The 25537-nt window shown below is 44.1% G+C and overlaps 3 protein-coding genes across 4 annotated transcripts; 1 reads left to right on the top strand and 2 right to left on the bottom strand.

The window, feature by feature from the left end:
• Positions 1-1368: 1368 nt before the first annotated feature.
• Positions 1369-4773, bottom strand: LOC114446513 (rho GTPase-activating protein 22-like). Its single transcript, XM_028422159.1, has 9 exons — positions 4713-4773; positions 4000-4113; positions 3712-3919; positions 3499-3631; positions 3346-3419; positions 3044-3165; positions 2747-2954; positions 1686-2618; positions 1369-1603 (listed from the first exon to the last, which is right to left on the bottom strand). Exons 1-9 carry the CDS (start codon positions 4762-4764, stop codon positions 1369-1371), a joined length of 2079 nt encoding a protein of 692 aa, XP_028277960.1. The 5' UTR covers positions 4765-4773.
• Positions 4774-9669: 4896 nt separating this feature from the next.
• LOC114446005 (dual specificity protein kinase CLK4-like) lies at positions 9670-17884 on the top strand. 2 transcript variants are annotated; one of them, XM_028421386.1, is made up of 13 exons: positions 9670-9713; positions 14233-14338; positions 14421-14509; positions 14719-14866; positions 15163-15229; positions 15315-15428; positions 15512-15678; positions 16418-16512; positions 16587-16716; positions 16810-16892; positions 16992-17071; positions 17516-17606; positions 17696-17884. In XM_028421386.1, exons 2-13 carry the CDS (start codon positions 14308-14310, stop codon positions 17858-17860), a joined length of 1260 nt encoding a protein of 419 aa, XP_028277187.1. In that variant the 5' UTR covers positions 9670-9713; positions 14233-14307; the 3' UTR covers positions 17861-17884. The 2 variants fall into 2 exon arrangements, with proteins under 2 accessions (XP_028277187.1, XP_028277186.1); XM_028421385.1 differs by lacking the exon at positions 9670-9713 and adding an exon at positions 13233-13392.
• Positions 17885-19623: 1739 nt separating this feature from the next.
• Positions 19624-20984, bottom strand: gpr119 (G protein-coupled receptor 119). Its single transcript, XM_028421387.1, has 2 exons — positions 20537-20984; positions 19624-20368 (listed from the first exon to the last, which is right to left on the bottom strand). Exons 1-2 carry the CDS (start codon positions 20982-20984, stop codon positions 19695-19697), a joined length of 1122 nt encoding a protein of 373 aa, XP_028277188.1. The 3' UTR covers positions 19624-19694.
• Positions 20985-25537: the final 4553 nt, after the last annotated feature.

Here is a 25537-nt window from a genome sequence, read left to right as displayed (position 1 = left end):
GGTACCTCATGACAAAGTGGATCAGTTCATTTAGATAATGACCAGGCTCAGTTTTCCTAAATTATCAAGATAACAATCTTGGAAAACTTGAACTTGAACTTGAAAAAACAATGTAATTATTTCTGTTTTAATTTATTTTTTGTTAGTGTTTTATCGAAAATAACTAAGTGAACTTCCGGTACGACGCTGACAACACAGTGCGCATGTTCATAGATGACGTCAACACGTCGCATCTCCCTCCGTCGCGATGCAGCTAGCACCTGTCAGTGATCAGTTAGCCGCTACTAGCAAGGCAACGTAATAATCAAGTGGATAGTTTATTAAAAGTCACATTTTCTATTAGAGTGGAAAACCGATTATATTATATATTAAACGCTTCGACCACATAAACCGGATTTAAACAACATTTTTGTTGGAAAAACAAATGTTCCATGTTGCTTCGTGTGTTTTATTGCAGCTGTGGACGATTATTATCATACAGGTATTGACGACTTTAGATGTATAATTAAGATGCTGTATGACAAGATAATGTATTGCCTTTAATTAGCATAAAGTCACACCTACATCCCAGGCTGCACATCTGTTGACTCCTCCCCCGTACAGTACAGGTGTGTTTGTGTATGCTATCACTGACCTTGGAGACCTGTAGACAAGGATAAATATATTATGGTCATTTTGACTGAAGTACTGACATTTTTTAGATTTTTGATGAATCAGACAAAATGCTATTTTTTAAGTGAAATCAATACACTTCTGTTATATTCTTTGTGGATCTCCACTAATTTATTGTAGCCTCTAGAGAGACTCTGTTCACCACAAGCAGGATTGAAGTCATTCACAGGCAATAAAATCCAATATATGTAAAATTTTAATGAGTTCTTGGAAAAATGTCTTCATGCAACGTGAACATTACTCGTTTGTTTGTTGTTAAAATGTTGTTTAATATAGAATCCAGTCCATACAGTGCTACCATAGCCTGATGGGGAGCCAGTGTTCATCTGGAGATCAAGTCTCTTGATTTATCACAGTGAAACAACAGGAGGTGATGCTGCATGGGGTCTGCAGTTCTTACTGATTTGGGTCCTGAGTTGAGGCGGGAAAAAAACAACAAATATAGACATTGGGAATATCCAGCTGTTCCAGCTAACTTGGTAACTGCAAGAGTTCACTTGCAAATTCATCTTTGGAGTTAATAAGGATCAACATTACCCAATAAGAGGGTCAATAAAACGCTCCAACATGCCTTCCATAACATCTGGATACAAGGGTCGACAAGAGGACTGATTTTAACATCCAGTTCTACATCCTGGTTTTTGGTGTCCCAAAGAAAACTCGATTAGATCAAATCCTCCCTCCTTCTATCCATCTTCAGATGCTCCCTCTCCCTCCTTCCTCTCCACCTCTTCTTTTGATTTCTCCATACATCTGGATGAACAACTCCATCTCCCTCTGCATTGTGAAATTTCGGCGGTCTGCGTCAGCTTTGGCTCTCTCCATGTTGCGAATCCTGATCTCAGCCACGCTTTGGCTGCGCTTCTGCTGCTCCAGGCTATCCTGCAGTACTGCCACCTGCCGCTCAAGGATGTAATTACAGCGCTCCAACCTGTAGCACACACATACACGTATGTGAAGCACACGCTAGCTATAGACCAGTAGCATTAGATTTGATTGACGTTATCTCTTACCTCTGTATCCTGGCTTGGTACTCTGTCTTCTGCTGGACCATCTGCTGTCGCAACTCAGCCAGAAGTGTGTGAGTGTCCCTGGGCTGCAACTGAGGCTCAGATCCCTGCTGCTCTTGAGGCCCAGAGGGGAGGAACACCTCTGAACTACCTGTACTGAGAGGACTGTCACTGAATACAGAACAGGAGGCAATGGAGTTAGGATGATCTTCATCTCCATCTTTAACTTCATGATCGTCTATCTTCACCTTATCACCATCTTCCTCGCCTGCTACCTGTTCCGAAGGTAATCCATCAGGTTTCTTTGGTGAAATACCAGGACTAGCTGCCTCTGCAGCATCACTATTCTCTTCCAATGGTAAAACCTCACAGGAGGACCAAGAAGAGAATGAGTCCCTTGTCTGCACCACCTCTTCTTCCTCTGCCTCTTCTTCACAAGCTCCAATATGGCCTTCTGGAGAATTAGTTTCAAAATGTCCATCAGGGACATCCTCTGTAGTCTGACGTAATGACAATTTATCTAAGTTGTCATAGGCAGACGGAGTGCTGTCCTCCTGAGCCTCACTGCTGCCCCCACTGGCTGTTTCTGGCATGCCACTATCTCCCTCGCCACTCACAGAACTCCAGAAACCACAGCTTTCCTTTTCGGGGCTTGGCCAAGCTTTTGCCCAGCCCATGAGCCTTGGCCTGGGCTTTGAGGTGTCTGGCAATCGATCTTGAAGCTGGAGACTGGATGTGGAGGCTTGAAAATCTGCAGCGGATGGTTCTTGACCAGCATGATGCTGGTGATAATCTATGTCAGAGTGGTGCTTAATGGCCTGACTGGATGAGGGCAGGGGGTAGAAGCAGTTCTCAGGGTGGGAGGAGGTGTAGCGATGGCCAAGATGTTGTTTTTTGCCAGAGGAACGGTCTGATTTGGCAGCAGCAGAGGCACCACTACAAAAGACAAAAAAACAAGGAAGGGGATATTAGAATTGTTAATTCTTTGCTCTTAATGGGTTTGGTAGTACAGCATCTTTAGTTGTGATGTAGTTTACCTGGGGTTGTCTGCATCTGCACTGGGCTGTCCTGGTTCTCTGGACCGCTCTGCAATAAGAGGCAGGGACAGCTGGCGAAGGCAGGGCAGTGGCTGGAGATGAGACTGTTTTAAAGCACTTGGTGATGAGTGTAAACTTCTAGGTGGACGGGCAAAGATGGCTGGAGGGATTCTTGCAAAAAGAGACTCGTGTTCTCTGATCAGCTCTAACATCAGCACCTGGACCAGGGATGCACCTGGAACACATATAGAGATTTCAAAGAACGGTAAATGAGTCATACAAAGCAATTGGTTGCTTTTACTTCAATCTTTGATGCCAGTCTACCTCCCATGATGCTTTGAGGGTCTTCAGCTTTGGCTCGAAGGATATTTGGCCCAAACACAGTGGCCAAGTTCTGGACACTCATCTTGTTACTGCTGGAGTAAGTCTGGACCTCATTGAGAAACCTGCACACGCAGAGATTCAAAGACAAGCTTACCAAAACCTCCATACTATCTTTCAGACTCTTTATCTTTTTTAGGACTTTTAACTTAGGAGTTAAAAGACATGGAAGTGTGTCGTTTGTATACCACAAAGGTCACATCGATGAAAGTTATGCTGTTTATTTAGTGTTAAAGATGTCTTACTGGCAGATAAAGTTGAGTAGGTTGAAGTTTGCAACCGGTAACTCATGAAGAAGATTCCTCAGGTCCCCCAAACCCTAAAACGATGAGAAGAATTTGAGGACATGAGTAATTGTAGTTAATTATGTGAGGTGTAGTTTCATGCGGCGCAGTTACCAGCATTCGGTCATTTGATAGCTTCTGACTGCAAAGCAGGAAGTCCTGGTAGCGACCATATGGAACCAGAGGTTCTGGCAGCTGTCTCAGGTAGAGCTTCAACAGTGACGCCACTGTATGAACGTCTGTGCTACTGCAAGCAAAGCGAACAGGCAAACTAAGAATGTAATGCAATAAGAAAACTGTGCAGGGACAAGGTAGAGTAGGTTGCACCTGTCAAAGGAAGGTCTCTCCCCGGAATCAAAAGCCTCCTGCAGCTCTTTGACCAGACTTGCTTGTCCTGGCTGGCGGAACAAGCCCACTTCGTGCATGCCCCGCTCCCGTATGAAGGCGACACACTGCTCCACCACCAGAGGAACCAAGCGGATCCCGTAACGTCGTTCATACAGAACTGTCTCCTCCAGACGCTGACCAAAGACACCTGCAAAAGCAAAACGAAATTTCCAGATTCCATTTCACCTACATCCACATATTTGAAAACATGACCTGAGATGTCTATACCTGTAAAAGGAATCCAGACTCCCTTGTTGAGGCTCTTTAACCACTCATCACCCTGACCGGCGCTGTTTGACAGAAAGAAGTAGGAGCCTGGGCTGGCCAACACATCTCTGTTACCTGTAAATACACAAACATTGTAGGAAACATACAGATCTGGTATTCCAAGACTCTGGTATCCCAGGATGATGACCACCTTGCTGCATATCACCCCATAAGTAAACAATCCAGCTCACATAAACACATGTATGTTTTCTTTTTCTTTATGTTTTGTTCTTTCTGTTCTCACATAGTAACTAGCTAACTTGTTAACCACTAGCACCACATGTGGCTGTGACCGGGAGGCTGTAGAGCTGTAAAGCTTGTGTTATAGATTCTTAAGTAGCTGTGTCTCAATTCGGGAGCTGCATACTTTAAAAAATGCATTTGTAGACTGCCTTCAATCAACAGCACAACACTACTGCAGCCCATAAACGCACGTTTTTTTTTCCTGAGAATGCATCATGAGGATCAGTTTACTCTCATCATATCCCATCATGCTTTGCTCACTCACCTCCTCAAAGTCACACCAGACACATCTATGAAGCACATGCACACTGTCACCTCAGATCCATTACCCTGACTCAGCATTAAAACAGGTGTCACTCAAGGGCAACACACAGTTAAACATGATTAGAGGGATTAACAGGTAATATGCTGATGGTGTGTGTGTGTCTCACCCTTGTGGCCTGTACTGTCATTTTTCCAGGACTTGAAGCAGCTGAGTCCCATGCTGCAGCACTCCTCCTTGGCCTGGATGCAGGTGCAAATTTTATGTTTTTGCGTGATGTATGGAAGACTTGAAGCATGGGAGAGATCAGACGTTCTGTCCTGTGTCTCCTTCACTTTGGCTATTTATTGAGAAGGGCTTGGTGTTTAACATCCCAGTGTAAAAGCCTTTGAAAATCGACAAGCTTGAAAACAGCCTTTGTTATTTTCCATTAAAAAAAATGGCTTAACGTCTTTTTGCTGGATAGAATTGCAGGAATCTCCTTATGGGAGGAAAATGTTTTGGTATTACCTTAATGAGATGGAGTCACAAGTGGACTTTATATAGTAGGTTTCCTGCTGGGCTGGTCAGAGACCCTTTAAAAGAGAGAAACCCTATGTGGATATGAAAATGTAGGTTTCACATTTATGTCTAAATGTTGTCAAGACATGTAAGACAAAGTTTTCTCCTCAAAAAGCTTAATCCAGGATGCTTGGAGGAGATATTGAAGGTTGTTTCCTGGAGGCTTTTAGCAGGTTTCATTTTATTAAAAGTGACAGAAGTCCTAATTGGAGTATCTGATTGTTGTTAAGTCTTCAAAGGTGATCTTGGGATACAGGTTGACACCTTCAGGTGGTGGATGGTTTAGCAGTTCCTGGGTGATGTCACTTCTTCTTTCAGGGTCTCATGATAAAGTGCACTGTAAGATATCTTTCCCAAACTTGCCAAACTCTGCAGACTACTCTTCTCATCGGTCTCAGATGCAGAGATCTTCAGTCAGCATGTCGTGTTTCCAGCATCCCCCACATGTGCCACTGAAAACATCCCATAATAATCCTTACAAATCAAAATGTTGGAGGAACTTCTTCGGACAGGATGTGCTGGTCGCTCTGGATCCAAATCATTTGTCCATAGATGCCCATTCTTCATTTCTGTTCTTTGTGTGCTTTAAAGGGGACTAGTCTTATGTCCAGTCCGCTATTGCATCAGGAGTCTTACTTCCTGCCTTTGGACCACCACGCTGTCTGAGACACAGACGGTGTGTGAGAAATTCCCCCCCCCTTCCGTCCAGTGAATCAGACTACTCCATCCTCCATATGGAAAGATGCGGTCTTATTCGTTATTCTTCCTGCATCCTTCCTTGTCACCCTCTCTCTGTCCTTTCCTTTATTGGCTCTTTAACTGGATGTCCTGCTCCATTTCCAGAATGCTGCCCATCTTAACGTCCACATCTTCCCTGTCCCTCTTCCTCCTCACCTCCTTCATTCCATCTCGTTCTGTCTGTCTCCCCAACTGTCCCTCCCTTTGTCCCCGTCTCACTTGTCCTTCTGTCTTGCTCCAACTATCCTCCCTCCCTCTCTATCTCTCTCTCTCTTTCTCTCTCTCTCTCTCCATTTCCCAGCAGTGTTGTGTGTGCCCCTGTTGCCCCCCTCCCCATTTACCTCATCAATAACCATGCTGTGTGTGTGTGTGTGTGTGTGTGTGAAGGCTGTGCATTAGGAAAATTGGTTCTCTGCGACGCAGTGCTGTTTTACCAAAGTAATCACAGCTGATGGCGAGAGAGGGAGAGAGACAGAGCGTCAGAGAAAGAAACAGAAAGAGGAAGAGAGAGAGAGAGAGAGATGATCTGGCTCGAATACTGCTGCTGAGGTATGGCCTTCTGCAGCACACACACACACACACACACACACACATGCAGAGTCACCGTGATTCAAGTGGACATAAAAGTGAGAGAGGCTGGTCGGCTCAGTCAACTTTTGAACTCAATTAAAGTATGAGGACCCGCCCTCTCTCGCTCTCTCTCTCTCTCTCTCTTAGAGTCCAATTCAATAAGCCTCATTGGCATGGACTACAGTACAGTATACAGTGCATTGCAAATGCATCAATAAAAGCAATCAGTGTTAATCTGTTGCCCTCAGACTTTCCATAAGATTTGGAGACCAGATTTGCTCCAGAACACCTGTGACATGGGTGGATGTTGGGTGGTGGACCTTGGCCTGGCATAAAAATACATATAAAACAGTCCAAATCAAATACTATGGTAGCAAACATTCCATCTTCATCAGGATAATGTAAAACAGGGTCAATACTTCAAAGCCTGAGGGATACCCACTGTTCAAGTGTCTGACACCCTCCTGTTGTTTGTCAGTTGTTGTTGTCACCATGGTGAACCTAAGTAGTTCAAATGGCTAATGTTGATATAAACCATTGGCTGTGTATACAGATGGATGATGTGTCTCTGTCTCCACCTATTGTACACAAGTGAAGCCAAAATATCTTGTCTACTCTGTAGAGGTGGAGAGGTGAAGCTGTATCGCCACTGTTCCACTCCAACACAGGCCCACTTCCTCCCTCAGCTTTTTGTGTAGCTTGGCTGCTCCATTAGCTGCAGACCTGTGACATTGCTTCTGTTATTTAGCCAACAATAAATAGCTAAATATGGATATGACAAATGAGAATTTGAACACAGAGAGAAGCCATAAACTTAGTTTTTAGAAGCTCTTAGTTTTTAGTAAAGCCAGTCAGCCACCAGGGGCAATCCAGATGTTTAGGACTTACTTTTGGAGAGCTGTCAGGTCGTCCATATTTATTTACAGTCTGTGGTAATAACAATAGTGTTTAGAGAGCCAAATATTGAACTTCAATGCTGTGAAGCTGGAAACAACATAGAGGTCAACGAGGATTGACTCACTTTTGGAGTCAGCCTCAAGTGGTCTCTCCAGAAACTGCAGTTTGTGGGACTTCCATGTTGGCTGCTTATCCTGGATGTTTGATGGACAAGCTAGCAAAGGTGATGGACAAGTAAGTAAGAAGTGTGATAATAACTCAGAACAAGGAAATATTGATTAAATGAGTTCTGACTGCTGATGGGAGACATGATTCAGTCTCTGTATCAAACATTTCGCAGCCTAGCAATACACATAAATAACCAGAAGACAGCTGTAAATTAGAAAAGGTCATTTTTAAGTGCAGCAGACTCACAACTCATCTTCATACATATATTCTGTACATCTGCTGCTTTGTGTGTCTGCCTGAACTCTAATCACAGCTGAGAGCTTTCACATCTGTCAATACAACTGGCAATGGACAGCACACTCTTCATCAAGTGCTGTGTGTGAATGTGTGTATGCGAGGCTCTCCCTTAAATGAAATTTGTCACCTCCTTTCCTCCTCCCTTTGACTGCATGTCTGTAATTAATCACAGGCATGGAAATATTGCTAACCAGGAGGAGGCCTTCCTTCATCTGTCTCTGACCTCGTTGCTGGAATCTTCTACAGAGCAGCAGCTGCAGCAGCTCCCCCATGTGATCCAATGCAACAAGTACACGTTGAAGTCTTCTCTGTGAGAAACAATGACTGGACACATTTAGTATTATGTAATAAGAAAACAACTATATCTCAGAAAAGCCCATTCATATTAAATAGTCCAAAGAACTTGTCACTTTGTCAGGTGAGAAGGCCACTTGTGCTTGTCATGCGTCATGTTCTAGTTGTGGAATTTCAGCTATGCTAGTTGTTAAAGGTGGGGATATTTTTAATTTTTATGTTTAGGAAGGAAACACAAGCCTGTGCTGGTGGTGGTGAATTTGCGTCAAAGCACACAGTAAACATTGTATATGTCACATTTCATGTCTTTATACTAAACTGCATTGAAACATTTGTTGATTGTATGCCAAATATTTAGAAAGATGAATTGGATTTAAGATAGATTTTTGTATACTAATTGATACCAATTAGAGAGCAGCGCAAGGTTGGCGGTTCAATCCCGCCTTAACCCAAAGTTGCTCACAAGCGCTTTGAGTACCTTTGAGTAGGTAGGGAAAAAAGTGCTATATAAATATACAGCTGAAATTGTATTAAAAAGTATTTTATTATTATATAATGACATTTAAATCACATGAGACAGTGTTCTGCTTCACTTCTGGCAGCATCCTGAACCGGCGCCACTACATGAACTCTGAACTTCAGCAGCTATAATGAAAAATTCTGAACATATTTAATGAGTGTGTTTGTGTAGGTGTGCCGTTTCACTCAGCCATGATGTTTTGATGTTATTTAAGTATTGTTGTTAGCGTTACAGGTCGTAAAACTAAAGATAGTGTCTTGAAATGTTTTATAGTGAAAACAGGACCTTTAACATGGAGACGCAAGCGATTACAGGCCGGTCAGTTATAGCAAATCAGAAAAGCAATCTGTAAGGTTTTTATTTCATCAAAAAAAAGAAATCAGGGGGCCTAGAATTAAGCTCTGAGGAACACCGTGTGTTCAAAGGTTGGCTTGAACCACTGCTTTGGTTTGGTTTGGCTTTTTCCTCTTGTTGATCTAGGGGCAAACTAGATGATACTCACTAGATCCTTCAATATGCCTGAGGCATAATGTCACAGCTCTTACATCTTTATGTGCTGTTGATTAAATTCTCACATCTGCAGGAAGATTTTCCACCATTGCCTGGGCTAACACGACTGTCCGAACAACAATTTTTTATCAGGATGCATGCAGCCAGTATGAGGTGCATGTTGAGCATGCGGCAAGTGCTCCAGCACATCACACAACCTCCTGCATCATCCTGCATCAACAGTTCCAGATCGGATACGGGACACTATGTTTTCTCCTGCAGAATGAAAGAGGAGACCTCCCAGCAGGTCTAGGCCAAGGGTCGAGGCAGGAGCAGCTCCCCGTGTAGCTTTTCACTGCAGCTGGCTGAGGATTTTACTACCTAGAAGTACACAGGAATGTCCATGGCTTGATTTTCTGAAGGACATCATGTTTTATTGCTGCACCAGGGGCGCCATTTCTGCCTCTCCTTGTTTGGCAGCCATGCAGCGTCGCAACAAGTGTTTGTATTGCGCCTGCAGTGGAGAGGGGGGCTTGAAGGCGGAAGCTAAAAGAGAAGAAGAGAAGCAGAGTTGCTCAGACCAAACAGCAGTGAGAGGGGAAGCAGGAGACACCACAGCTCCGATAACAAAGACTGGTGAGTAGAATGATCACTTTCACTGAACACAGCGATGCTTATCATAAGAGAAGGTGATACAACAAAGCTGATACCACAGAGTAACAGTGCAACTTTTTCAACAGCACCAACAGGTTTCTCCACAGCATTGCCATAGTGGAGCATCTGCATTTTAACACATAATGTGCTGGACATTTCTGTAGAATTCCAAAAAAGACGTTCTAAATTGATAATCCATCATGATCATCACTTTCTAACATGTACCCTGAAATATTTCATTGCAGAAAGGTGGTTCAAAATGGACACAGAGAAGCCTTTTGTATCATTTGTATCATAAAATAACATTATTTCTGGGTATGAACCTGCCAAAAACTGACATTAATTTTAACTTCCATCAACAGGGAATTAGTGTTGATTTAGTGCAGTTTGCTGGGTATGTCAAGTTCTAAAACTAAGCCCCTTCAACATGTGCAGCAGTCAACAGGTGCCAATTGTTGTGGTGGTCAACACAAACACATACTGTAGCATACAGCCTAGATTGTGATTTTGTCAGTCTTATAAGAATCTAGCAGCTGTGCAATGCAATTTAAAATTGCATTAAGAATGTCCATTTCAAATAAGAACTATCTTTAACTTAACTACACCCAGCCACTGATAGAGAGTCTTTAGAGAAGAGACACTCTCCAAAACAATGTAGACAACGATGTAGATGAATAAACAGCACTGCAGGCCACGGGAAAAGCAATAATTGATTTTAGGGGGGAAATGTCCCTCTAGACCAGGGAAGGGCAATTATTTTTTTGCGAGGGCCACATAGACTTCCATAAGAAAAGCAAAGGGCCACATTTTTTCATAAATAATAATATAAATCGGAGACCATTGGCACAGTATCTACCTTTATAAATATGCTCCTGTTACATTTTCATCATTGTAAGAATCTTTTGCTGTCATTCACTGGTCCCTCCTCTGTCCTCTGTGTGTGTCCACACACAGAGGACAGATGATGTGAAGATATTTTTACAGAAGAAGTAAAAGTTAAAGTAGCAAATCCCAGAGTTCTGAAAGTCGGGCAAGATCTGAGCTTTTTAAGAGCATATGAAATATGTCGGCTGCAGCCCCGCGGTAACATCTGAATGCATCGTGGAGTTTCTGTGTGTGTTACCGTACATTTCAGCATAGTCCTGCCGCATTTTTAAAGTGTAGACAGCGCAACCATGTCTCTCCAGAGAGTAGATGGGATGATGCAGTACAGCAGCGTGGAAGAGACAATGAGGATTGGAAAGACCGGTAATGCCGTGCTCAACAGCTGACTTTTGCTGCCTTTGTTTAATATTGTGTGCACGGTCCGTACTTTGCCCAGGTCTGCGTTAAGGTCGCTTCCTTTTCTAGCCATAGTGTTAAGACATTTAATTAACACTTTACTTTTGCACACAGTGTGATAAGACTGAATCTGTATCCTGAGTATGCCAAATGAATGGACACGGTTGTGGTTAGCCGGCATAGTGCTCATTGTTGGGGCTGTGTGGGCCGGTCAGCTTTCAGAGTTTAGAGCTGTTGTTAAGATTTCAGCCGTATCAGATGAACAGTTAAAGTATAAGTGATAGGGCTGGATAATCCTCTTCAATTATAGCGGTCACTCACCTTTCTCAGCCATCCAGTTTAAATTTGATCCGATGTTGCATAAGGTCAAACGGCTGAGCCAAAACTTTCAGCATCTGTCCTCAACGCAACTGACACAAACGTTTGTTTATAAGTTATATAGAACAATATAAGCGTCCATTTTCAGGTGGAGGTGGGGTGTACCTGCCTTAGGCTTTCCATCTGTGCACATAGAAGTGTCTGTGTGTTGATACCATCACAGATATCTGAATGTTTAGATAATACTCCTTACAATCCTACAAATACTTGTACTTATACTAACCCAACGGGAACAGATGTTTTGTTTTGTGGTTTTGAGTTATTTAAATGTGATTTTTGCTCCTTGCTGACTCCATGTGGGGCAGCCCCATTTTCAGAGCGTTTTTGAGTAAACTAGCCTGATTTTACATCCATAAAGTCACAGCGGCTGCAGTTGGGCTCCTATCCACAGCTGGATTAGAGCCTTGTTCCGCCTATCAAACTGTAAGCAGACTGACACCGTCTATGTTCCTGACAGTGGCTGCTGAGTAGTGAGAGCTAGCGGATCTTAAGTGAGTGACAACGGTCCTGCATGTTGTCAGCATGGAGTGAGTCGTCCTCCTCGCCGTGGATTTATAGTCAGCCAGAGACAGCTGAGCCGGGTGGCAAGGAGGGTCAGATCTGTTTCTCTGAGAGGGGGGGGGGAAGAGGCGGAAGAGGCGGGAATGACTAACACTCCCTCACTTTGTTGGCTATAAAAAGCAAAGCCCCTTGGCATCTCGTAGGTCCGTCAACCAAAACATATACATATTTCAGGAGCGCATGGTCAAAGACTTTTGAAAGTAAAACAGTTTTGGGAGGTAGAACCTTTAACCGAAAAGGTTAAAGGTTACTAAAGTTAAAGTTTCAAACATTCAAAAAAAGCAGGAGTGAACGAGGAGGTGACGAAATGAGTGAGTGAGAAATAACGGAAGGAACAGGAAACCCCACACCCCCCCACTGTGAATGGTACGTCTGCTATTCGTGGAAGAGGGACAGTGAGATACAGGAGCACTGACAGGTGAAACGCTGAAGTGCAATGAATGTACATGCCATCCCATTTGCCACTGCAAAGTGTAAGCTTGTGAACGTGCTGTTGTCAAAATGTCAGTCACCTCCAGATTTAGCAAAAGACCCACTTTATTAGAGGGACCCTGGTGGAGCTACACTTAGATAACTACATCATGTGATGAGCTGTAATACCAACAAAAAAACCATCAGTCTCTTTGAAAGACAATAAACTTTCTAGAGTCAGATATAGTTCCAGTTATTTGCACTGACAGCAGGATCCTACATTAGCATTCATAGCATGGTCCTGTGGTATTATGCGAGGCTACGGTCTGTGCCGAGCTGAGTAGGATGCTGAAGTTGAACACATAGATGGCTTTGGCCGAATATCAAAGGTGTCACATCTTCCCAGCATTTCACATTCTTACACTAAAAATCGTACAAAAGTGGCCTCCATGTTTTTTTAAGGGCTGTGCTTGTTGCAGAGTCATCCGTAATTGAGCCCCTCAAAAACACTTACTGTATTTTGAGCCACTCTCACATGCTGTGTGCTGCCTCCATACATTAAAAACACAATATTATGTAGCCATATATCTTTGCTGCTCTGCTTCCCCAAAGGGAGCCATTATGGTGTCATGTTATCACCACACCCCTTTGGGAAGCCGCCTTTCTGCACAGGGGGTCGTAACTCTGCCCTCTTCCAAAAGGCCAGGGAAAGCCCTGGAAACAGCACCAATAGCTGGATCACTGTAACGCTATGTATAGACTTGAAAACAGAGAAGAGGGCACCAGGCGTTGAGGGAAAGGTACATCAAGAGCTGTGAAGGAGGGTTTGAATGTCAGTCAACGCGGTGTGAAGAGAGCTGTGAAGTTCCAGCGCCTCGCTCTGCAGCCAAACGTGACTTCACAGATTAAAGATTGAAACACCTTAATGAAGAGCAGCAGAACCGCAGCGGGCGGGAGTCACAGAGGAAGACACTGGAGAGTTTTTGAATGTAGGAAACAAGTCTTACCTCGTGGTGAAGAAAAGGATCTAGTAAGTGTCATTCTGTTTGTATCAGCACAGTGTGAGGTTCATTGTTTTATTATAATCAAGGAATGTATTTTACAGTCATGATCGAAAGTCGGTACCCCGCTTTAAGTTACAGGTCAAACTATAATACAAGTCATAGTGGGTCTGAATATTAGTTAAATACAACTTCAGACAGACAACACATATTTTCACTGTATTTATTTCAGCATAAATGAAGCCAAAAAGAAAAAAATGTGTTGAATACTAAGTCCCCTCCTACTGCTGCCATAGGATTTAATTAGTTGAGCTATAAAATGTAGATATTTTGTTTGCTGCTCTGGAACATTCGGGTGTGTGTTAACACAATACCAAGAGGGAAAGACATGAACAATGGTGTTAGAGAAGCAACTGTTGCTGCTCATCAAACTGGCAAGACTTACAAAACCATTTCCAACCACGTTCAGCGGTCTACAGTGAGAAGGATGATGTGGTCCTTGATGGCACACTTAGAAGAACAAGTCCAGTTTGATGAAGGGTTACCAGGAGACACTTCTGTCTAAAAAGCTCATGGAAGCATGACTCAGGTTCACAAAACTGCATCTGAACAAAGAACAACACTTGTGGAACAGATGAGGCCAGAGTGGAGTTGTTTGGTGTTCACCAACATGTCTGCTGAAAACCTTACAGTGGAAACACCTCATACACACTGTCAAGCACGGCAGTGGAGGACTGATGATTTGGGCTCGTATAGCAGCTACAGGATCTGGGACACTGCATGCACACCACTGCCCAGGCTCCAGCTACGTATCAGTTCATGGTTGCGTAATACTGCTTTGATTGAAATGTTTGCTGTGTCCTGTCCAGTTACAAGCTCATCTCCAGAGGCTGGAGAAAAGAGGACGTGTTTGGGCGACTGATGCAAGTGAGGACAACAGTGCTATGGGCAAGAAAGACGAAGATTCCTGGAGAGGTGAAATCATCATCTTTTGATACATTGATTGGCAGTAAGAGTTTTTATCGCAGCGGGTAAACATCTGTCTGTTTTCTGGTAGACGGCGAGGTCCCCAGAGTTGACCTCCGCTCTGACACAAAGACGGAAGGCTGCAGCACACAAAACAACAGCCCGGAAATTTACAGCCCGGTACGACGCTTCACTTCCTGTGTCCTTCTCACCTGGTTGTATGATTTCAGTGTTACAGAGTGTTACATAATGTAGTGGTGTGATGTAACACAATCCCTGCTCTTAACTACTGCTATGGTTCTTTCACTTTAACACGATCTTTACAGAAAAATGTATGTATGTCCCCTGAGCTCAGACAGAACTGAACGTCTCCTGTCGACCTTTCACAGCCTGATGACACCTCACTCCGACTTCTTGGTGACAACCCTGTCAGTGCCAGCGATGATGGAGTGAAAAGGAGTCAAAAGGGGGAGAGCGGCGAGGACGATGAAGAGGGCCACCTGGAGTATCACGTCGGCCTGGTGATGAAAGACAGATGTACGTAGACGCTGCCTTCTTCTGCTGCTGCCTTCCTTTGTCCTTTTCAAAGCTTCAGTGTCACTTCACTCCAGAAATAGTTCTGTTATAGTGTGACCTTCCTTTGTCGGCTGTTTGGAGGCGAAGTTTAGGACCGTGTCAATCCTTGGGCAGTGATTTGATGATTGATTAGTTGGTGTGTGTGTGGGACATATTTATTTTGGGTTGTTATCTCAGGGCATGGGCCTCCACGTTTGGAATATTATACATAAAAATGATTCCAGCTGCTGCTGACCCAAATGTCTGTCCTCCCTCAGATGAGGTGGTCTCTACACTGGGAGTAGGAGCCTTTGGAAAAGTGGTGAAATGTATCGACAGACACAGGTAAGCATGCGCACTGATACTTCTATTTATTGGTGCTGCTGCATGTTTGTTTACCCGTGTGTGTGTGTGTGTGTGTGTGGAACAGAGACGAACACGTTGCTGTAAAGATCGTGAGGAACCTCGAGTGCTTCCGTGAGGTAGCGAGGTCTGAGATTGCGGTGCTGGAGGAGATCAACAGCCTGGATGATGACCACACATTGTGAGTTTGTAGCTGTATAGCATCAGAGTTTTAGCAGAGGTCCTGGTACTTATCTATCCTTTCCTGTCTCTCTCTCTTGCCAGCGCCTGTGTGAGGATGCTGGACTGGTTCGACCACAAGGGCCACATCTGCATCGTGTTCGAACTGCTCGGCCTCAGCACCTTTGAGTTCCTGCGACAGAACGACTTCCTGCCCTTCAACGTGGAGCAGATCAGACACATGGCCTTCCAGATCTTCAGGGCCGTCTGCTGTGAGTGGAGCAAAGGTTTCAAGTGCTTTCTAGGAATGTTTGTGACATCTGATCCTGGCATCATAACATGATGACTCTCTGGTAGATTCCTGTATTCTTAATATAATAATGGTGCATTTATCAGCCTGTCATCCGGAGAAAAACAGTAGTTAAACAGCAGAATTTTAACATTGTGCTTGTGAAATTTAAACTTGTCACCACACAAAACAAGAAAATGGTGGGAAACTTGTTGCATGTGGGTCCTAACCTAACCCAGGACCCTTATATACCTATCTAAGCGCAATTAATCATGTTTTCTGTCAGTTTATGTAACATTTCTTTCTTTCTAAGATGGACTAAAATATTGCTTCTGGCTTAGTGGTTAGTTACACTGAATATTACATAATAAAGCAACAGCAGCATCAAATGTAACATGATTTAATCCACCACTGATTCAGTTAATAAAATACTATCTCTATATAAAATGTATTTTAGTCACTGAGGTCACTGTGGGTGGAAACATTTCCCAGAACCCTGTCGATTAAATTTTGTAACATGAGTCTTTGTTTTCACCTTTAAAACACACAATGTGCCAGTAACAAGTGTTTACATGACTTGTGGAGGATATTTGTAATTTATAACTTAAAAATTCCCACAGTGGACCCCTTCATGTTCCACTTGGTAGCCAAGATGGTGACCAGACGAAGAAGTAAGTAAAGTGGTGCACAATGACAGTGTGTGTTTTTTATGCCTTTTCCAGTCATGCATCGTAACAAGCTGACGCACACCGACCTGAAGCCAGAGAACATCCTGTTTGTCTGCTCCGACTACGACACGCAGAACAACGAGGAGACGGTAAAGACACGCCGTGCTGTCATTTCACCGGTTGTCAAACAGATGCTTGACAAATGTGTACGTTTGTGTGTTAGAAGAGTGAGGGGAAGAAGTTGAGGAGTATGGACGTGAAGGTGGTGGACTTCGGCACCGCCACATTTGACCACGAACACCACGAATCCTTGGTGTCGACGCGCCACTACCGGGCGCCAGAGGTTATACTGGGTAACTTACACACACACAAAAAGAATGACCTAACGGGACCTTTGAGCTGTTAAATGACCCACATCACCTTGTCGCCTGTGTGTTTGTGCTCAGATCTGGGCTGGAACCAGTCATGTGACGTTTGGAGTCTGGGCTGTGTTCTCATGGAGTTTTACCTTGGACGTACGCTCTTCCCGGTACTGCACACACACACACACACACACACAAACACACATAAAAATAATAGGAAGTTGTTCAATCCTTCCTTATTGTTGTTGTCGTTGTTGCTGCTTCAGACCCACGACAGTAAAGAACACCTGGCCATGATGGAAAAAGTTCTGGGGCCAATACCAACACACCTACTGAAGCAGACCAGGTAAGCACACAAACACCTCCACACACACACACACACACACACACTCCCTTTTAATGGGCACATAAAGATGGTAAAGATATGCTAACTGCTAACTGAGCCTCTGATAAACAACCACAGCAAACAGCCGCTGAGCACAGTTTGTTTGGGCAGCTTCAGAGATGTCTCATGAATAATAACGAAAGATTCAGGCCAGAAGTTAATGAAGAAATTAAAGGTTTTAATTGGAAGCCTGTGTAATGTTTAGAAAATTATCTGTGTTATAATTTCTGTTCAGCAAATGCAGCAAAATGCCAGCTGTAGGGTAAGTTTTCAAAGACCTGCAAAAGAAGCCACAGAATGATGAGTTGGATGCAATCAAGACATTGCAGAAAACAATAAGAAAACAGCTGAGCTTGGTCTCCATGGTAACAGTAGATTTCCTCTTGACGCCACGTTCATGTGCAGGAAGCAGCATTACGTGCACAACGGGCGTCTGAACCGGGAAGAGCAGAGCTCCACCGACAACTACATCAGGAAGCACTGTCTGCCTCTCAAGGTACACCACGCTCACGTTAGCCAATCAGCTGCAGCTCGAAGCTGCAGGAGGTGAACAGGCTCTCTCTCTCTCTCTCTCTCTCTGTGCAGCAGTACATGGTGAGGAAGACGGACGAGGAGAGGCAGCTGTTCGACCTGCTTGGCTGCATGCTGGAGTACGACGTCTGCCGGCGCATCACCCTGGAGGAGGCGCTGTGGCACCCGTTCTTCACCCCGCTAAGGGCGCAGAAATCACAGCAGCAGTGTCGCAGCTAGCACACGCACACACACACACACACACACACACACACACACATGCACTCTCTATATCTACCTCAGGCTTTAACTGTTTTGAGGTATTTTGTTTATCATTCCTGTTTATCTATCTAATATACATTTATCACATTATGATCGGATTTTCCCGCCTGCGGCTTGTTAATAAATGTTTTCTGTGTGACGTGTCATCCACATGTCAAAGTGGTCCCAGTCTAATATTATTCTAAATTATTAGTCATCCAACCGCTGTTATCACAATAAGGGAACTGATCAATGCAAACCAAAACAGTTTTTGTACCAGACTGTAAACATGTTTATTCCTCAAGTGGCCATTCAAGAAACTGCAGGTTTTTAGCTGTGTGTATTGGCCTCATGCTTCACCCATTGGGAGTGGCTGTGTGGTTTTTATTCTGCTTCACTTTTTTATTGAAATAAGTTTTCTATATGATCTTTTTTTGTCACTTTGATTTCAGAATTACAAATTAAGGCCAAAACAGGATAAGACAAAGACTTTAATGAGGCCAAACAAACAAAAAAAACAGAATGATCCTGCTGGGTCTCAGACTGTTCCGTACAGGATGGCATGACATGCTGATGATGCAACCAGAGGTAAATTATCTCTCTCTGTTTCCAGCTGAGCTGATTAGGCTCCATGTAGACACTGCAGGTCTATTAGTCTAAAGTAAATGTTAGCTATCCGACCCCCTCCCACCCAGACGGACCCGACGTCCGACCCTGTAACCGCCTGCTGACACATAAAGTGCAGATAATCATCAAGAGTCGAGCAGCCGAGGAAGTTTCCATGACTGAATAGTTATCCAGGTATAAAACATTACATGCTGCGCTCAGATAAACAGCCGACTTGTCTGCTATCAAAGAGCCATTAGTTTAAATTACACGGAGTAATAAAGCAGGATGAAAACAAAGTGGGAGCAAATGTGTAATGTCAGTGGTTCCAGCCTGTCTCATGACATTTGCTTGGCATGTTGTTTGTGAGCTTCTCCAGTTTACTCTGCACAGAAAAGGCAAAACAGACCTAAAGCTAAGAGATTAGAGAAAAGCTTTAATCCAAGATAATTATTCATTTATGTGGCCTGCATGAACACAGACCCTTTCAATGGTTTTGGATGAGTCATCTGTGGCCATCTACATGTTTCTGAAGAGCCATTTTGGATCTCTGATCTTGGCAGCATCTAAGTCCTCCTGTGTTATCCAAGTATAGGCAAACACGTGGAGCGGAGGTGGACGAGTAGCCACAGAGGCAGGAAGTTCATCAGCTGCATCCTTAATCTGGAATAATACCTCTGAAAGTGAGTCAGTCCCCATAGACCTCCAGTTCAGCAGAAGAAATGACCAGTTTGGGTTCCAGGCAACGCTCGTGCTCCACATCTTTGCCTATATTTGGATTTACCAGGACTTTGCATGGACTCGGATGCTGGTCTTCTTCATTACTCTCTATGGTCCTGACCAAAAGATTCTGCATGCAGTTATTTACACGACCACAGGAGGGCGCACATATGTGTCATTTCAATCTTCTTGCGGTTGGACCACTCCTGGTTGGAATACACACAGAGGAGTTGTACACTTTTGCAAAAATAATCATAATCTGTCACTGATCCCTGATTTGAAGCATCATAACCCAGACTGTTGTAGGTTTCTTCTGCACACATCTATCCCTGAGTCTCTGTGGGATGTCAGGCTTCCAGTAAGTGTGCATAAAAAGTCAGCCGGGGGACTTCCTTCCCCCTGCTGCCACTGACCTCTGACCCCTCCAGTTTCATGGGGAACTGTGGAATGAAGAAGTAGCTTCGTCAGCCTTGACTTCAGATGTCTTTTACATGCTGGTTGTAGCAGACGGCTGAGCAGCGTGCGCCTCGCTGGCGTTTGGCTGCAGCAACGAAGGGCCGAGTGTGTCTCCTCCAGAAACACAGGCTCGAGTCTGTGCAGGCGGTGGCAGAGGAGTACATCCACCGGGTGGTGCAGCAGCCGTCGACCTGCCTGTGATGCAGGAGAACATGGCTGCCAACTGCAGCCGCACCTCCGTTTGCCAAAAAGCGTACACCAGAGGGTTGATGAGGGAGTTGGACAGCCCCAACAGCCATAGATAATTCTCCAGAATCTCTTGGAGTCTGCAGCTCTCACATAGAATGTGCACTATGCACACCACAAAGAAGGGGCACCAGAGGACTAAGAAGCAGCCCACCAGCACCGCCACCGTCCTCAAGGCCTTCACGTGGCTCCAGTAGCCGCTCCTCAGCTGCTGCAGGTGGTGCTGCTGGTAATGCTGGGGTTGGTCAGCAGTCCTGGAGCTTGCTTGCCTCACTCGGCAGATCTGCCTCTGGTGGCTGCAAGCGATCTTTAGGATGTCCAGGTAGATGTAGACGAAGAGAGAGAGAATAGGGAAGAAGCAGACGCTGAATAAAACGATCATGCCCTCATTGTGAATGACGGAGAAGAAGGCGCAGAAGCCTTCGTAGGCTCCCTCCGCTTGCAGCTGCTGCACCATGACTGAGGAGCAGAGGACACGTGTTATCTCACTTTACTGCACATATGGATAAAGCAGTCACCGCAGTCAGGTCAGGCAAATCAAAAATTTGGCAAACTTTTGGACCCCAAAGACACAAAAACCCCCAGACGATCATTCAAAAAACTAAGCAATCGATTGTCAAGTCTCACCTGGTAAAAAACCTATCGTGGTGGCGCTGATCCACAGAGCCAGCAAGAACCCAGCTGCAGTCCCCCTCCCGGCCAGCAGTGAGTACCGCAGGGGCATCTTGATGGCTGCGTAACGGTCGAGTGAGATGAGGAACATGGACATGATGGATGCGGTGCAAGGTGACATCACAAAGGCCATGCGCATCAAACAGCGGTTCTTTCCCTGACCGACAGGTGGGGTGGCGTTGGCAGGGAGATCGGCGGCATCGTGGCTGTGCTGGTTCTGAGTGAAGTCCTCGGTGGCCAGGCCGGTGATGGCCACGCCCACCAGAGCGTCCGCCAGCGCCAGGTTGAGGACAAAGCACCAACTCTGGCTGCTCTTCTTGAGCAGGAGTTTGAGCAGAGCGGCGGCCACCAGCAGGTTGGTGGAGATGATGAGGCAGGAGGCGATGCTGAGGATCACGCCCATCACTCCAGGCCTCACCTCGCTCTGGGCTGGTGGCGGGTTGGAATCCATGCTGTCAGAAGTCATGCTCACAGACGGCTCGGTGCTGCTTTGTCCAGTCAAATATGACATTTTAAAGTGAAATTCACACGGCCATTAGGCTACATACTTACTGCAGTTTCATCTAACAGCCATCTCAACACAAGGCAAAGAAAAAACATCAAACTTTTGGTGGAAAAATCTTATAGTAATCCAGTGTTTTAATCTCAGCAGCCTCATCTGTGTCCTTAAAATCCCTCCAACAAATGCCAGGAAGACTGAAACTCTCACAGCATTATGAACAGGACTCTCTTATCCCCTCCCCTCACACACACACACACACACACACACACATGTATATGTGCTGCTCATCCGTTGCCTCTCTGTGACTGACCCTTGTCCGAGCCTCCAGCCTCCAGCCTTCATGTTTCTAACCTGGAAACCTTTTAGATGCTTCAGTACAGCTTCATGTTGAGCCGAACATCACACACAGGAGGAAAAATGATCTCCACTGATAATATTCCAAGAAAAGAAAAAGTTACCACAAACATTCTCTGAGATTCTAACGTCATAAAGTGAGGGTCTGTGTGAAGCAAACATTCTCATGAAATGAGACAGTTCACTAAGTGCTCACTTCCTGTATCTGTGTCACATGATCACTCCATAATAAGCAGACTAAACACTGGACGTATGACTCGAACCTTTAAAGAGTCACAGAACTGTGATGCTAAATGTAGCTGCTAACTCTTTAAATATAAAATACAATAGAAAACAATGTAAATGCATATAAATTCAGACATCATTGTACTTTCAGAATTATATTTAGATGACAGGAAGTATAAATAATTTCATCCCATTAGCGTGATGCTTTATTTCTATGAAGAAAGGCCACATGCTGTTTTATCTACAAAGCTGCTTTTAAATGGTAAAGAACAGGAGGATCGGTGTGTCAGTGGTCCCCACACTCAGTCTGCTCATTGGTTGTTTTCCTTTTCAAACAGGGAATTTTGGTAAAACCTCATTCAGTGACAGAACGTACAGGTAGTGAGAATGCACTCTGCAGGGCTGATGGGCCTAGTTAAACTCTAACCCTGCTGGCCAACAGCCTGTTTTGGCCCCAGGAGAGACATCTGGCACGACGGGACCATTTTCCACTAGGATTCACACACAAATAAATCTGGCTAATGATGCTTCCTCTCAGCACTCACAGCAGACGCTATCTGGCATCGCACCAGCTTCTTAAAAGAGACCACTGCCTGAAAATGAATAGCGTCTCAGCAGTTTTGTGAGATTTTTGGTCTCATGTACTTTGTAAATCAAAACCTTATCAGGAAGTGGACACGCATGTTCAGCTATAACTGTAAATTCAAGCCAAAAAGCAGCCTCTGCAGAGTTGACGTCATTTTTTTTTTCAAGGCCATTGAATCAAACGGTGTTAATGTGTCTGGCGCCCTCCTGTGGTTGGGGACAGCAGTGCACTTTTAAATGATCATGACACCCAGAAAAATGGTGGAGAGGCAGTTCGCAGATGCAAACGAAAATATTACCTGTTTTTTTGTAAACCTAGCCGAGCGGTTTTAATGTCTAAACCGAAGAGAAGTGAAGCAATGTTTGCAACAGGTTGATAAGGAGCAGCGACCCCGCCTCCTCACGTACCGGCTCCATGGCAAAGATTTGTGGTTCGAGCAGGATGTGACCATTCACACGTGAAAATTGAACTGTTCTGAAATTGAAACTTTAGGTGTAGGGAATAATAATTACAGGGTTTGTTTTAAAAATCATTGTTTGCCATCATTGTTTGGTGGTTGCCATGGTTACAGCTCCCACCACATTACAGCTTGATTTGTAAAAATGGGCAGCAGGGCTTCTATTGGCCTCGTATCTGACCCTTCCTGTTGAACCCTGATGCTAAAATGCTACCATCTCTTTCAGACCCTGATCACGCACCCCCCCCCTATCTGAACCACAGCGAAACCCAGAATACTGATCCAGACACTGATTGTCAAAGCCAGACCAGAGTGACGGGTCAGTAGGTCAGTCCCTGAGCAGAACTCTTCTAAAATAAAATCCAGAGATGAAAGATCTTCTTTTCATCCCATCTCACACACACACACCCCTCCCTGCATCCCCTCTCTCTCGCCCTCCCTCCCTCCCTTCCGACAAACCAAACTAGCTCAAACAGACACACAATGTAGGAATGTTATTCACCCCTGCTAGACCTTTCAGGACCTTTCAAAACAAAAGTGTGGGTCAGCAGTAATTGTACCCAGTGCCCAGCATCACCCACTCTGTTTACGCCTCTGCCATCCTCCCACGTCCCGTGACAGGATCCTTGTGGCTCTGAGTCTTTGTGAAGGAGGGTTTTTAACTGAAGCAAGGAGTTTTCCAGTTCTGTGAAGAAAGCGCTCTTCTGGACACGATTGTTAAGGTGATGGTGATGATGATGATGATGATGATGATGATGATGATGATGATGATGATGGTGTCATGTGAGTGATGCAATGAAAAGGGTGAGGGTGAGCACAACAGGATTTTGGGAAGGTAAATGTGAATAGTAAGTACTGTAAAAAAAAATACAGGTAAAAAAAACTAATTAATTAATAAAATTTTATCAGGAAAAGTGCCTGTTCTGTGTTCCTGAATGAAATGATTAATATTATAAATGACTTTATTATTGATATTAAAGAGACATTAAACAGCTAAAAGTTAAATAAAAACCGAAATTAAAATAATGACAGAAATAATAAATAAATTAATAAATACAAAAGGTCAAATCACAAAATATGAGGGTTGGATACTTCACACAGTGGAAGTGAAGCTTTACTATACGTGGACACAGCATCCACATGTGTGATGGCCTCCATGTTTCTGGTTCTCCGTCTGTCCCGTCGGGTGATGAAGGCTCAGGTCTGGAGTCTGGAAACAGGAACGTGTCCACAAAATGGCACATTACGTCGATGGATGGATTAATCGTGGATGTTATTGTGGAAATAAACTTGCTGTATTTTGTGCTGATTCGCCTTTATGTTCCTGTCAGACTGAAGATGTCTTTAAAGAGGCGGCTGCTGTCCATGTTGTTGTGCTGTGTGTACTGCGTGGCCTCGCTCTTCTGCCTCCATCCCAACCGCAACAACTGCTTCTCTTTAGGAGCTCGGTGAGTTTCTCTGAACTTTCTGTGATTCCTGTTGGCCTCACTGACTGGATTTGAGGATGTTTAGTCTCTTCTCATGGTTCTCTCTCTCTCTCTTAGGAATCTGGCCTCGGTTGTCCAACAGCTGTACCAGCGGGTCATCCGGCTGCTGCGCACCACCCTGTGATTCAAACCCTGGACCTGTCCTGCCACCGTTGCTGTCACCAGCATGGCGTCCTGTAGTGCATCACCACATAAAAAGAAGAAGAAGAAGAGCAAACAGAGGAAGCACTCCTGGACTGTGGCGTATCGCTCCACTGTTTTCTCTGACTTGTGTTCACTGCTGATATTCACTGACTATATTTAAAACGTGGAGGAGACGATGATCTAAAAATGTCTATTTTTCTACCGGTAACGTTGTGGGTATTTGCCGTGTGAGATGTGAGTGAGGTGGGAAGGACACTAACAGTCCTCTTTTCGGTGCATTTTGATGTGATGTTGGCTGCTCTGGTTGAAAACACTGTGAATATTGTTGTACTGTGTGAAGATGCAAGTGCAGCCTCTCTCTTCCCCTCCACTATTCACTGAGTTTTGTTTTGTTTTTCACTGTGGCTGGCAGCAGAGTGTAAAAACCAGCAAGAACCCGAGGAGCACATGATTTTACAGGAAAGGATCTAAGTAAGGAAGTGGGAATGAAAGAGCAGAGATTCAGGAAACAAAGAGGGAAGAACTGAGAGAACAGTTGCGAAGGTGTTGGAAAAGTTGGTTTAAGAAGGAAGTAAAAGGCTGAGAAAGCAAGTGGAAGTGAATGAGCAGAGGCTGATTTAATTATCTTTAAATTATCACAAGCTCCTTACAATACAATAGCAACATATTTAAAGCAGTGCTGCAGCTATAGAATTGATTTTCCGTCACATTAAAGCTGGAATCTGTTCAGTAAAAGAGCTGATTTTTCTCATTTGGGGAAGTTTGAGTTACATGAATGGCCTATAGTTTTTCTGTGCTACCTGGAAATGTTCACTTTTATGCACTTTTGTATGAAATGAGTGAATGTGTAAATCCTTAAAAGGGAGGTCTTAAAACGGACACAATAAAACTCTATGTGAGGCTTTTACTTTGAAACTCCATGTGTTTGTGTTATAAGTCCCTTTCCTAAGTATATTTATTTAGTTTATACTTAATAGAGACTAGTTATTGTAAGCAGATACATATATCTATCTATAATATATTATAATATTTAGTTCTTGGGTCATAAATTATTATGAAAACATTTTGAACTGAATATAATTTTGTGTAGGGAAAAATTATTATTTCACACTAGTATTTATAATTTGCATGATATTATATGTATATATTTTCATTTAATTCAATGGTTATTAGTATTATTTACATTATTACCCAGGGTGAC

Source organism: Parambassis ranga, chromosome 14, assembly GCF_900634625.1.
Source record: "Parambassis ranga chromosome 14, fParRan2.1, whole genome shotgun sequence".
NCBI classification, from domain to species: Eukaryota; Metazoa; Chordata; class Actinopteri; family Ambassidae; genus Parambassis; species Parambassis ranga.
Note: the sequence above shows the minus strand (reverse complement) of the source record. Positions and strands in the feature narration are given on the sequence as shown.

Excerpts from the sequence above, each read along its gene's own strand:
- LOC114446005 (XM_028421385.1), top strand. The coding sequence starts at position 13,288 with ATGAAGAGCAGCAGAACCGCAGCGGGCGGGAGTCACAGAGGAAGACAC. Across the intron at positions 13,393-14,232 it reads GTGGTGAAGAAAAGGATCTA|TTACAAGCTCATCTCCAGAG; the intron begins GTAAGTGTCATT and ends TGTCCTGTCCAG. Across the intron at positions 16,893-16,991 it reads TTGGACGTACGCTCTTCCCG|ACCCACGACAGTAAAGAACA; the intron begins GTACTGCACACA and ends TTGCTGCTTCAG.
- LOC114446513 (XM_028422159.1), bottom strand. The coding sequence starts at position 4,764 with ATGGGACTCAGCTGCTTCAAGTCCTGGAAAAATGACAGTACAGGCCAC. Across the intron at positions 3,166-3,345 it reads CTACTCAACTTTATCTGCCA|GTTTCTCAATGAGGTCCAGA; the intron begins GTAAGACATCTT and ends CTGCGTGTGCAG. Across the intron at positions 2,955-3,043 it reads CCCTCAAAGCATCATGGGAG|GTGCATCCCTGGTCCAGGTG; the intron begins GTAGACTGGCAT and ends TATGTGTTCCAG.
- gpr119 (XM_028421387.1), bottom strand. The coding sequence starts at position 20,984 with ATGGGCGTGATCCTCAGCATCGCCTCCTGCCTCATCATCTCCACCAAC. Across the intron at positions 20,369-20,536 it reads CACGATAGGTTTTTTACCAG|TCATGGTGCAGCAGCTGCAA; the intron begins GTGAGACTTGAC and ends TCTGCTCCTCAG.